The sequence below is a fragment of the Mixophyes fleayi genome, chromosome 3 (genome assembly GCF_038048845.1).
Source record: "Mixophyes fleayi isolate aMixFle1 chromosome 3, aMixFle1.hap1, whole genome shotgun sequence".
NCBI lineage: Eukaryota > Metazoa > Chordata > Amphibia > Anura > Limnodynastidae > Mixophyes > Mixophyes fleayi.
The window spans coordinates 121,051,908-121,064,730 of record NC_134404.1 but is presented as its reverse complement, the minus strand read 5'-3'; the positions used below and the strand labels follow the sequence as shown (position 1 = coordinate 121,064,730).

The following is a 12,823-nucleotide window of genomic DNA, read 5'->3' as shown; positions in this document are numbered from 1 at the left end:
TCTAAAACTTGCATAGAAATATTTCTGTCTATTGTAGCTTATACCTATACAGTCATGAAAAATATAATGGAGAGGTGAAGAAACAAATGAGAGACATTACTAAAAGTTCAATAGACACAAGATATGAGGGAAAATGTAAGTACACAAAAGGAGAAAAAGTAACACAGGAGACATGAGGAAGAGGTAGAGACACAGGGGAGAAGTAACTGTCAGAAAGGGAAGACAGCCTAAGATATACTAAGATATAATATATTAAACTATTTAGTGTTAAAAAAAACACTTAAAATTAATTTCACACAATCAAAATCCCTCGTCCATTCACTTAATTTCCATACTAGCACTTAAAAAGCTCACTTCAACCACGATAGATAGATACAAGGCTGCACTTAGATTGCAATTCTATCTATTAAACGTATAAAATCAATCAAAATATCTATGCAAACACCATAATATATAAATATAAATATATATATAAATTTAGTAGTCTATTAGTGCTGTTACGCCATAGGACACACTGACAACACTGCGAGCGATACTGGAAAAATTATCAATTCCAATCCTAAATAATGTTAGGTAGGAAACACATAAATTTGACAAATGTTAATGACTGCAATACTCACTTGTAATGCTTTATACATGCGGTCAATGTCAGCAAAGAGGATGAAGAGACACAAAGCTAGTTGTATTAGCAGCAGGCACAAAAATATATCTGTGTATAAAACAATAAAAACAGTATAGTGCTATATTAATGTTAATACCCTCTGAGTGTATTTCACACCACTGCATAAAACAAGCATTGTAAAACTATATTGACTCATAGGAGTATCAGTAACCTAGTGCATTGTAATTAGAGGACACCCCTTTATGTACTTCTGTGTGAATGTCGGAGCCTTGGAGGACCTAGATGATTAGTTTAACCCTGCACGTAAGACAACTATAATTTAGTCTAGGTACACACTAGAGAATTTTCCGACCAACCTGTTATCTGCAACGATTGTACCTACGACTGAAGGTCTGACCTGTCAGGGGTTCATGTATACACACTACATACGATTTACCTTCAGATCTGTGCTCTTCAACTGGTCCTATAGTCGTTTAGAGAATGACAGCGCAATATGCATTTATTCATTCCTGTCACACTGATTAACCACATTGTTATAGCTATCCACATGTCATAACAAATTTCGATAGCTTCTGTGACTCAAACGAAATATTCAGTCTCAGAACGAACAAACAAATTATTCCATCTACAGCACTCTCTACATTTATTCACGAGGACAGCAGCTGATGTTCATTGCTGGCATCTGCTAAAAGATCGCGACTCTGTAAACACTATGGAGAACGTGATCATGAGTGCATAAACACTACATGGTGATTGGAACGAGAGTATTAAATTGTACGACTAACCAAATGAAACAATCAGCACTTTGTAACGACTGTCATAAATTGTGTAAGTATATACACTAACGCAATATGTGGCCGAGTGGTCATTTTATCGGGCGATCGGCCCGATAATTGGGTGAAAACCTCCAGTGTGTACCTAGCCTTAGTAATATCTCATATCTTAATTAACATCACACAAAGCAAAAAAAGGTTTAGTCATGTGTGGAATTCTTTTTTAAGTTGTGATAACTAGAATTTAGAGGTTTATATATTTGAAAAAGTTGGAGATATGCCATGCATATTTTATAATATAAGATTTCTAATATATTAGAGATGATATAAAGTACTACAACTAGATACATGGATTGTAGTTTAAAGAGAACCAGAAACCTTAGCAAAAATTAACAAACTGCTTGTTTTGTGAACAATTTTTAAACAAATATCCTTTTCTATATCACAAATTAAAGATAAGGAGTGTCTACCAAGCTTTCCAATAGATTCAGTGGGCCTAAGTCATTAAGGACGGTAAAGCATGAAAAAGGAGTAACTTTGCATCAGGGCAAAACCATGTTGTTTTGGAGGGGGTGGTAAATTTAAAATGAGGACAGATTTATAGCTTTATTTTTACACTGAAATTTAAAGTTGATCTTTGACATGCCCTATCCTAACTATCAAGTATTTGTGTCGACATGAAAAAACAGCCAGTATTTATCATAGGTGCAAAATAATAAACTAATTTACACCCCTTGCATTGTAATATGGTTTGTCCAGGAGCAAACTTACTCCTTTTTTTGCTTTGCTCTCCTTAATGACTCAGCCCTATGTATCGAAAATTCTTCACCAGTTAATTTTTAGGATCTCACCAAATGTAATATTTTACAAAATCCATTATACATTAAAATGTGTCATCTCTAGATAAATTTAATGAGCTAAAGATTCGCAGCACCACAAAAATTAACACTTCTCCCTAATAAAAATAATGTGTACCCCCCCACTACCTCAAAAACAAGAAACAAATGAGCTACAACAGTAGAAAGGCAGTTTGACTGCAGTCTTGGGAAAGTAAGTTTTTAGGAACATTGTGTGTTAAAGCTTTGTACCCCTTTAGTCCTCAATAAAGTGTATTATTTTGCATAGCATTACTGGGCCTGATTCGTCTTCGAACACAATGTGAATGCAACTTGCGTTTAATAAAATGCACATAACTTGCATGCACTTACACCCATATTCAAATACAAGTGGATCTCAAGATATATATTCCATTTGAATCTGGGTATAAGTACACTCTGACTATATGTTATACTTGCTTTATAAAGACAGAGCGAACACAAAGTGCACGATATAGACATGCATATGTGCAACATAAAGTCCCAACAGAACACATGCAAAAACATTTTTTTTTAAAGAAATTGCCAACTCATAATACTAGAATCATTATTAAAAATGTGTTTTAAAAAATGTATATTACATAAATAAGGATGTTCTTGATGCGCACTGCACATACAATGTGCCTTTATAGTTTCTCTTTCTTGCATACAATTGATCTGTGGTATCTAGTGGCGTGCATATGTTTAGTTATCACTATCAGTCGGCACATATACGTGCCCTGTAGCTGATGCAAATGATATGGCTAAAAAACACGTACGTACAAGATGCCCAGAGCGTGAATCGGCCGCATCAGTGTTGGCACACCCTCTGCACACTGTACATTGCCTTCGTTCATCCGCCCCTTCTCTCCTCCATTCTTAAAGTCATATGCAGTAGTAGTTGTCATTTGCTTTCAGACATTAATTGCATGCAAGTGCATTCATTGGCGTAAGGTCCATTTCTGAGCAGCTATTTCATGCAAGATACGGCATGCAAAGGGACTTACTGTGTGCATCTTTCCCAATATCACATAAATCACATAACCTTTTATGTTTTACATTTCTACAGTTGTTAAAACATTATTACAGAAGCTATTCAATGTTTTCTAAAAAAAACCAATACTTACAATTAGTATAAATAGGTTTCCTGAATGGTTTTCCTTTGGAAAATACAAATGCGACAATTATACAGCTGATTGTAGTTAATGGCCACAAAGTTGTGGTTTCATAGTCTTCATATTCAGAAAATTCATACACTTCTGTAAAGCTTCCATTTGTGGTGTTAACACTGGTATTGTTTGCACAAGCACTACAAAAAACAGATAAACATCATAATAGAAATCGTTTATTTAAAAAAATAATGTAGCACGCACAATCGTCTTTTTCATAAGTTGAATACAATAACATACAGTAATAGCAATAACTGTTATAATTATCCGTTTGTGAAAAGTATGTAGAGCCAAGCATTCACTCAGAATAGCTGTTAATTGCACTTGTTCATATAAGGAATCAATATTCAGCTAAATGTTCCACTACCACTTAAATCCAACCATATATGACATCTTACAGTTATAATGCTTCATTTATATATTTTCATAGGAAGGAAACTGCAAGCTGCTCCTCCGTGTCAACAGCAGGACCCCAATGTGGAGGTACTGCAGGGAAACTAAAAACACTGAATGAGTGTCATGTCACTCATTTATTGTTTTAGGTGCCCCCTAAACTTTGGCACCCTAGGCAACTGTCTATGTTAACTTAATAGTACTGCCTTTGCTTAGTGTGTGCCTCAAGGAGAGCTGTCAGACTTAGTGTGTGCAGAGACTAGATCAGTCAGGCTTATTGTGGTGTGCAGAGACTAGATCAGTCAGGCTTATTGTGGTGTGCGGAGACTAGATCAGTCAGGCTTATTGTGGTGTGCGGAGACTAGATCAGTCAGGCTTATTGTGGTGTGCGGAGACTAGATCAGTCAGGCTTATTGTGGTGTGCAGAGACTAGATCAGTCAGGCTTATTGTGGTGTGCAGAGACTAGATCAGTCAGGCTTATTGTGGAGTGCGGAAACTAGATTAGTCAGGCTTATTGTGGTGTGTGGAGACTAGATCAGTCAGGCTTATTGTGGTGTGCGGAGACTAGATCAGTCAGGCTTATTGTGGTGTGCGGAGACTAGATCAGTCAGGCTTATTGTGGTGTGCGGAGACTAGATCAGTCAGGCTTATTGTGGTGTGCGGAGACTAGATCAGTCAGGCTTATTGTGGTGTGCGGAGACTAGATCAGTCAGGCTTATTGTGGTGTGCGGAGACTAGATCAGTCAGGCTTATTGTGGTGTGCGGAGACTAGATCAGTCAGGCTTATTGTGGTGTGCGGAGACTAGATCAGTCAGGCTTATTGTGGTGTGCGGAGACTAGATCAGTCAGGCTTATTGTGGTGTGCGGAGACTAGATCAGTCAGGCTTATTGTGGTGTGCGGAGACTAGATCAGTCAGGCTTATTGTGGTGTGCGGAGACTAGATCAGTCAGGCTTATTGTGGTGTGCGGAGACTAGATCAGTCAGGCTTATTGTGGTGTGCGGAGACTAGATCAGTCAGGCTTATTGTGGTGTGCGGAGACTAGATCAGTCAGGCTTATTGTGGTGTGCGGAGACTAGATCAGTCAGGCTTATTGTGGTGTGCGGAGACTAGATCAGTCAGGCTTATTGTGGTGTGCGGAGACTAGATCAGTCAGGCTTATTGTGGTGTGCGGAGACTAGATCAGTCAGGCTTATTGTGGTGTGCGGAGACTAGATCAGTCAGGCTTATTGTGGTGTGCGGAGACTAGATCAGTCAGGCTTATTGTGGTGTGCGGAGACTAGATCAGTCAGGCTTATTGTGGTGTGCGGAGACTAGATCAGTCAGGCTTATTGTGGTGTGCGGAGACTAGATCAGTCAGGCTTATTGTGGTGTGCGGAGACTAGATCAGTCAGGCTTATTGTGGTGTGCGGAGACTAGATCAGTCAGGCTTATTGTGGTGTGCAGAGACTAGATCAGTCAGGCTTATTGTGGTGTGCGGAGACTAGATCAGTCAGGCTTATTGTGGTGTGCAGAGACTAGATCAGTCAGGCTTATTGTGGTGTGCAGAGACTAGATCAGTCAGGGTTCGTGTGTGCGATGACTAGAGCATTCAGGTTTAGTGTGTGCAGCGACTAACAGGATCAGGCTACATGTATGTAGGAATTGGAGGAGGAGTGTAGTGACTGAAAAGTTTGTGCAGACATTAATTTTCAGCCAATAAAATCACATAGGTAATGGATTACCAGGAGGAGTTATTCAACTATATTCGTCAAATATTTTTCAATTTAAGGAAAACATACCTAAAGTTAGATGTGCTGTACCATTCTTGCTTCTGTACCAATACAAAGCCACAAATCTGAATGGCCATATTAAGAAGAATATTAAAGATCACTGATAACAAGAGAGGGGGGGATATCAGCTGTGCGGGAGGTCTGAAAGGAGCCAATTTTGGATAAGCCTGTGTCAAACTCACTGTAATAAGAGGCAAAAAAATTGTAAGTTACAACCTGCACCACTTAGAGAGACTTTACACATTAATTACCTGGCTTATGTTGCATACATAAATCTAATCTGTCCTCTTCAGTTTTGTTCAGAGTACAATTAGGTCTTTCCTTTTTGTCAAGTTTAATGGAAAAATCAAACAGTCTGATGCAACACAATCTATTTCATTATATGGCAAGGAGAACATGGACAACAAAATCATTCATACCTTACATAATATGTTTTGAATTGTTGTAATTATTAGAATGGAAGATAGAGATTAATGTCCTCAATCTTTCTCATTTGTCATGGATATTGTTTTCAATTATAAACTTTAAATCTTGGCAATTTTGATAATTTAATGACTAAACAAAATGTACTTGAAATCACAGACAATCCTGGAAACATATGTTGCCCATTACAAGAATTCTATGAAATGCCATTACTCGGACGGTATTGCAGGGGGAATTTTTGACTAAATTATGAAGGAACCAGAACCTGAAGTACAACTGTAAATTAAAGCTATACTTCGTTATTCCAGGGAGAGATTTACATATTATAGTTAGTGATCATTTGTTATGCCACACTTTGGAAGACCAATTTATCTTGACACTTGGGGCCTTATGTAGAGATAGACGCAAAATTAACATATTAAATGTGTGCTGCAAAAATGGCACACTTCCATGGTTATGCGGATTTTCATATAGCTTAACACCTGTACAACTCATAGCATAGTGTGTAAGAATGCGTCTGCATGAAGAAACGTTTAAAGCGCATCAAGATGCACTTTATTTTTCTGAACACGTTCATATAAATGTAGAAGAAAATAGTTTATCAGCACTAGGATAGACACTGACTAAAGCCCCTTTTCAATCCTATTCCACAGTTATGAAAGATTCAGAATTATATAGATTTACATATGTAAATGAGCAACATACTTGTTAGGCAGACCAATGTTGTAATTCCCACATCCTGGATAAGGTATTGGTACAGACCAACTGTTTTCAATTGCTGCAAAAAAACAAAAAGTGTTCTTTTATTCCTTTACGCCCTTATATTACAGTGGCTAATTACTATACATGTTATCTTTTTTAGATAGAAGAATCACTGTACATTATTATGTATGAGATGCAAACAAGCCAGTGCTTAGCCACTCCAGCTGACAGACTTCTGAGTATACCATTTATATGACAGCTTTCTGAGTCAGTGCTTTGCCCACTGGGCATTCAGAGCATGACATAAGCTATAGGCTGAGGCAAGCCTTCAGCACTAGCTAGTACCATACTCTGAGTCAATGCTACTTTGCATCTTGGGCATTCAAACAGTAGCCACTTAAATGGCATATCCAGAAGTCTGTGCACCAGAATTGTATGTTTGCACATTTGTCCATAGGGAATGGATTTAAATTACAATTTTTTTTACATTACAGATAACTGCATATTTCAAGATATCTTTTCTACAATAGCTACTGATGTTTCAGTATAGTGTGTACAAAGTACAGATATATTATACTGCTTGCAAATGTACAGTTTATTATGCTGACATTCAGTGGATGACCTAACAATATATTTCATTCCTAGTTAAGATTCAAAAGTAAATATAGTGTGACTTACCCAAAACAGTATAAGCAGACAAATAAACTGTATCATGGCATAGAGAGTGACATATTTGAAGACAGCGAATGAACTGACAAGAGCTGCCCGACCTTCCCTTTATAATTACAGAAGCACAAAAGTACATTATGTCAGCATCAATACTAATCCATTCCTGTCTCAGAAACAGAGATTTTGAGACAATCTGCATTTCTAAAATCTATCTATTACAGTAGATACTTCCTGTGGTGTAGATGAAGACGACCAAGTGGCAACTAATTTATATATAAAGTGAAACACTATTTCAGGTAGTGTTGAACAACTAGAGAATAAACCAGCGCTCGCATAATCCCATATTATTCATGGTACCAGCTGCATATCAATATAAATGTCCTATATACGTATACAAAACAAAAAGACAGTAGTTGTCAGTGCTTATCCTTAACATTACATAACTGTATATATAGCAAGATGAAGACATGTTGGTATCACCTCATGTTTTCATTTTCCTAGATACACACATATATGCAGTGTTTAGGATAAGAGCTGACAACCACTGTCTTTTAGGATTGAAAAGCCACGTAACTTATTTGATCTGTACTTGCAAAAATGTACTGCTTTTAGTACATGAATATATTGTAAATTCAATTACCTATGGAATATAGGTATTTTAACAATTGATAGGATGATCTGTTTTGCTAAATGAATCAATTTACTGAATTCTAAAGATTTTGCTGTACCATACATAGACTTGTGCAAATATATTGAATAAATTACTATATTATTATCCTTTTTTTCTCCACAACTACAACTATTCTCCAAAAACTGATGTATATCTTTTTAACCATGACATACTTCAGTACTTAATACAATTGCAATCTTCTTCCAGGTCAACAAAAGTTTAAGGATAACAAAAAATGAATGAACTTAAGCCAGCCAATATGAGAATATTAGAGACAATCACTTACTTAATGAGATCAGGAACACATTGAATGTTTGGTGTTTGAGATGTGAATGGTGAAGCCACAGATGCCTCTTGCTCAGACAGCGATATACCAGCATGTGCCACCTTTAAAGCCTAGAATACAAAATATCATCCTCAAGATTTATTTATGGTTTTCCTAAAAAAAAAAAAAAAAAGTTGTCTTTGTGGAGATTTAGTAATATCTTAATTTTGGACATACAGTACCCCAATCCTTACCTTCTGTTTCATGTCAATTAATATAATTTGATTGGGTCATGAACCCCTCCATATACAGTGGTGTGTAATATGGTAGAGCTTTATAAATACAATATAATAACAACAATAATAATACTTTGAGATACAAGTCAGATACAATTTATTATATGCATTTCAAGAAATTATCCAGAAATTGTACTAAACTGTCTATAACACCATGGATATGAATAAAGGAGAAATAAATAGTAAAGGAAAGGAGAAAACAATGTTCGCTTTCAATATGAACAACTACAGTAAGGTTACTCTTCAGACATTTTCAAAATATGCCATGTGAAAAATGTCTACCCTCCATTCACCTATCAATAACACAAAGAGGGAAGGTAGATTAAGAAGGTATTAATGTGCGCATAGCCTTAGGCCGGGGATCGGTAACCCGCGGCTCTTTCAGCCATCTGCTGCGGCTCCGGAGTCTGGGTGTCAGTGGCAAAGGGGGTGACAGAGCGCCTCTCTGTCATTCCCTTTGCTAAACTAACTACGAGTGAAAAAAATCTAAAAAAAACTAATGGGAGCCCGCAAAAGGAGAGAGCGCTCCTTCCCCGCTGCAGCTCCCTGCTGGCTGAGTGACTGAATGACACTGACGTGACCCTAAGGTCTCGTCAGCATCATTTAGTTGACATAGAGCGTGCCCAGAAGGAGCAGAGAAGAGAAGATCAGATAAGAGAAGAGAAGGTAAGTAAATAGTAGAGCCACAATAGTGTGGCTCCCAAGGTTTTTTATCTCTGCAAAACAAATGGCGCTGAGTGTTTAAGGTTGAGTACCCCTGCCTTAGGCTGTAAAATAAAGCTGGTGAAACTGAGGCTTGTAAAACATAAGACTTGTAGTGATTATAGCCCCTGATAACTCTGCAGTTTGTGTTGGGCTGGCTGTAGCTACAAAGAAAAAAGATCTCCTGTCCTTGGGGCTTGTGTAGAACTGTGCAAGACAATTTGTTTTCTATCCAGTATTGAACGAAGTTCATCCCACATTGTACAAAGAATTTGTTGCTCTACTCAGAGGAATTGGAGCACTCATTGTACCCAACATGCTGTGTTTTCCCATCTATGGGTCTCTTTAGGTTTTCTCTGTGTAAAGGTAAAAATAAGTCAAAGCCTTTTTCCCAGTTTCAACATATTCCCTCATTAATTTGACAGGTGCCGTTATTATTATAAGAGGACACCAAGGGTGCTTTTATTTCAAGTATCATGTCTGAATTTTCATATACCAAGCACATTGGTTTATCTTAACATAACAAAATGCTCTTCTTGCAGTTGTGACATAGTGATCATAATGCATACAGGACAAGCGAGTCTGCCTCTAATCCTGAGTAAACATTTGCCCCTTCACAAAAACACAATCTAGCCATACACAGACACATGCTATTGAATAAAACCCTTGATAAATCCATTGCATGAAGTCACAATAGAGAGGAAATAAATTTAAATGCTTAAAAGCAATTTGTAAATTTCCCTCATTAACCACTTACTGTAACTCATTGAGGTTTATAGCGGTTCTCTGCATGCACCATCTGTCAGCATCTTACAATACAATTCTGAAACTTGTTCATGTATTGGCATAATGCACCATATAACACTTGGCATCAGCCATCATTAGGCTGTAGGAAAACGTACAATCTTATCTTACAGAGGTGGTATTAGCCATTTGCTGCCTAAGGAGGAAAACGTAGAGGCACACTTCTCCTTCCTTAGATAAATCAAAATAAACATTTGTTTTATTGTTCTATACACAATAAACAGAATACTAGACTGTCTTTAATCATTAATAGATCTTTCAACAAGGTATAAATGACTATTGTAGACTTGCAGTGAGAAAATGTGCATTGTTGTAATTCCATACATTTTGCTGCACCCAGAATCTTGTGTATGAGATGCCTCGTAAAAGACACACCCCTCCTAAGTTTCTAGAGCTAACTACCAGTTGAGAAAATCAACAATAGAATTAGGCGCAGCTAATCTATGATTAATGTAATAAAAAAAAAATCAATACCTACATATAGAAATACAAACTAGAATAAGACACAGGAGCAAGTTGACTGCTCAGCACCTTAAAATAAAACTATTCAAAGCTTAGTTGACTATAAACAATAAACACTTAATAAATATCCAATCACTGTAATAACTTTCTTAAAGTATACTGCTATTTTATCCGTGCTATATTTAGTATCAGGTACATTATTATTGAAATAAAAGATTTATAAATAATATCTACCAGCAGCAACTATGCAGAATAAGTGCATTACAGGACATAGGAGTTTACTCTTCATTGTTTCGTATAAAAACTAGTCTACAAAATTTGGACCAACGTGAATCTTCAATTTTATTCACTATAGCACAACATCAGCTATAGCCCTGTCAATTAATATCATAATCACTCATGATTTCTCAGACATTAGCAGATACTAGCAGTAAGTCAAATGATACATTGTAACAATAATCTGTATTATGTTCATATAAAATGGATATGTTTAATAGAACCACAGAAATAAAAGATTTATTTTTTCCTTAAAATGATTCCCTTGTGTAATTAGCATTTACAGTATACCACACGGCAAATTAAAATTTGCAAATATAAATTTAAACATTTTGTTTACTTACTCCACAATCATTGGCTCCATCTCCACACATTGCCACATAGTAACTGCAAAAAGTAGTAATTTGGGGAGTCATTATATATATGAAAGAAATATTCAGTGTATTTATTTATTTACCAACTATAAAAAAAAATAGGCAATTGAATCCTGGAATATAGTCATCAGATTATTTTACAATTTACTGTGCATAATTGGATAGTTGGATAACATTATAGAAAATGTTAGTTAATAAGCAATGTGTACGTCATATCTTCTAAATTGACTCATTTAATCCACAAATGGTCCGTCCTGTTTGCCCTGCTTGTTATAGCTGTTAACACAATTCTGGGAGACAGCGGGGCTAAGAATTGTGTTAATGCAACTGCAGCTGATTTAATATGCAAGGGTAAGGTAAGGGTTAATTTAATGGCAAGGGTTCAATTAAACAAACCCTTTTTATAAGGGTAGAATAGTACAAACCTGGATGAACTATTTATTGTACTCCTGATGAAGTGTATTCTAATGTGCCCTGTCAAAACCAGTTTAAAGTTTTCACAGCTTTACAGGAAACCGAGGTACCAGGGGCAGAACAGTGCATTTAAGGTCCCATAGCAAAATTTGGTTTGGGGTCAGACGATCCTGTTGTCGCCTCTCTGGGCCCCCCTCTAGGCTCTCAATAGAGCAGAACATATCTTCTGATATGCATGATTCAGCACAGGTGCTGGGTGCTACTCACCTAAATTTACTCTTTCTATATTTGCATTTGTTAACGATTGTAGGAAATTCCAATAGAACAGTGGCCATATTTTTATGAATAGTGGTAAATAGGGCTGTACTGAAAAGAATAAAAAGAAACAAGGCATTACAGCTACTTATATCCATCCAGTTTAATGCCATTTTAATGCCATTATCTCTGCACTGTTTTCACCAATAGATTGGCAACATTTATTTTGTTATGGGTCATTGAGATAAACCTTGGGAGTCATTTGTAATCAGTGTAAGCCAGGTTTTCTGTTGCTTTGCATGGTGTGTGGAGTAGGGGTATTCTGTATACATCAGGAATTACTCGAATTTGAACACAAGACTAAGTGCTACAATTGCAGAAACATGTATAACCATGTATTTATCATTATCATTGATGTGTAAGACAACACCGAAGTCTGCAGTGCTGGACAGTCAGGATACAAAAATGGGATTTTTATACTTACGTAAAATCCGCTTTTCTTAATCCTTTAGGGGACACCGGGACCTTGGGGTATAGAGTAGGGACAGGCAAACACTGGCACTTTAACTTTAGTTAAACAAAGCTCTGGCTCCTCCCCCTCTATACCCCACCTCCTGCTAGAGCCCTAGTCTATGTTTAACCAAGCCCACAGGAAGGGAGATAGAGAGAACCAAAGAAAAGAGAATAACTTAACAACACATTATTCTCTTAACAACCAGACAACATGTCAAACAGAAGGAGAAACCAGAGCGTTATGGGTGGGCACCCGGTGTCCCCCAATGGATTAAGAGAAACGGATTTTACGTAAGTGTAAAAATCCCATTTTCTCTGACATCCTTTGGTGGACACCAGGACCTTGGGGACATCCCAAAGCTGTCTCACTGGAGGGAACGCTCAGAAGAAACGGCCCGAAGTACCTTTCTCACAA

General features: G+C 37.0%; 1 protein-coding gene and 1 long non-coding RNA gene across 4 annotated transcripts in view; one reads left to right on the top strand and one right to left on the bottom strand.

The window, feature by feature from the left end:
* Positions 1-12,823, bottom strand: part of LOC142143975 (putative cation-transporting ATPase 13A4) — an 83,032-nt gene that overhangs the window by 12,472 nt on the left and 57,737 nt on the right. For 2 of the 3 annotated variants that reach the window (XM_075202280.1, XM_075202279.1), the window contains 7 exons: positions 11,197-11,239; positions 8,334-8,443; positions 7,387-7,483; positions 6,712-6,784; positions 5,593-5,764; positions 3,377-3,558; positions 621-709 (listed from right to left, as the gene is read on the bottom strand). In XM_075202280.1, coding sequence (XP_075058381.1) covers positions 621-709; positions 3,377-3,558; positions 5,593-5,764; positions 6,712-6,784; positions 7,387-7,483; positions 8,334-8,443; positions 11,197-11,239 — 766 coding nt within the window. Of the gene's footprint in view, positions 1-620; positions 710-3,376; positions 3,559-5,592; positions 5,765-6,711; positions 6,785-7,386; positions 7,484-8,333; positions 8,444-11,196; positions 11,240-12,823 lie in introns of those variants that run through there. The other variant, XM_075202281.1, reaches the window with a different exon arrangement.
* LOC142143977 (uncharacterized) overlaps positions 1-12,823 on the top strand; it is a 73,754-nt gene that overhangs the window by 11,575 nt on the left and 49,356 nt on the right. The gene's annotated exons all lie outside the window — the stretch shown is intronic.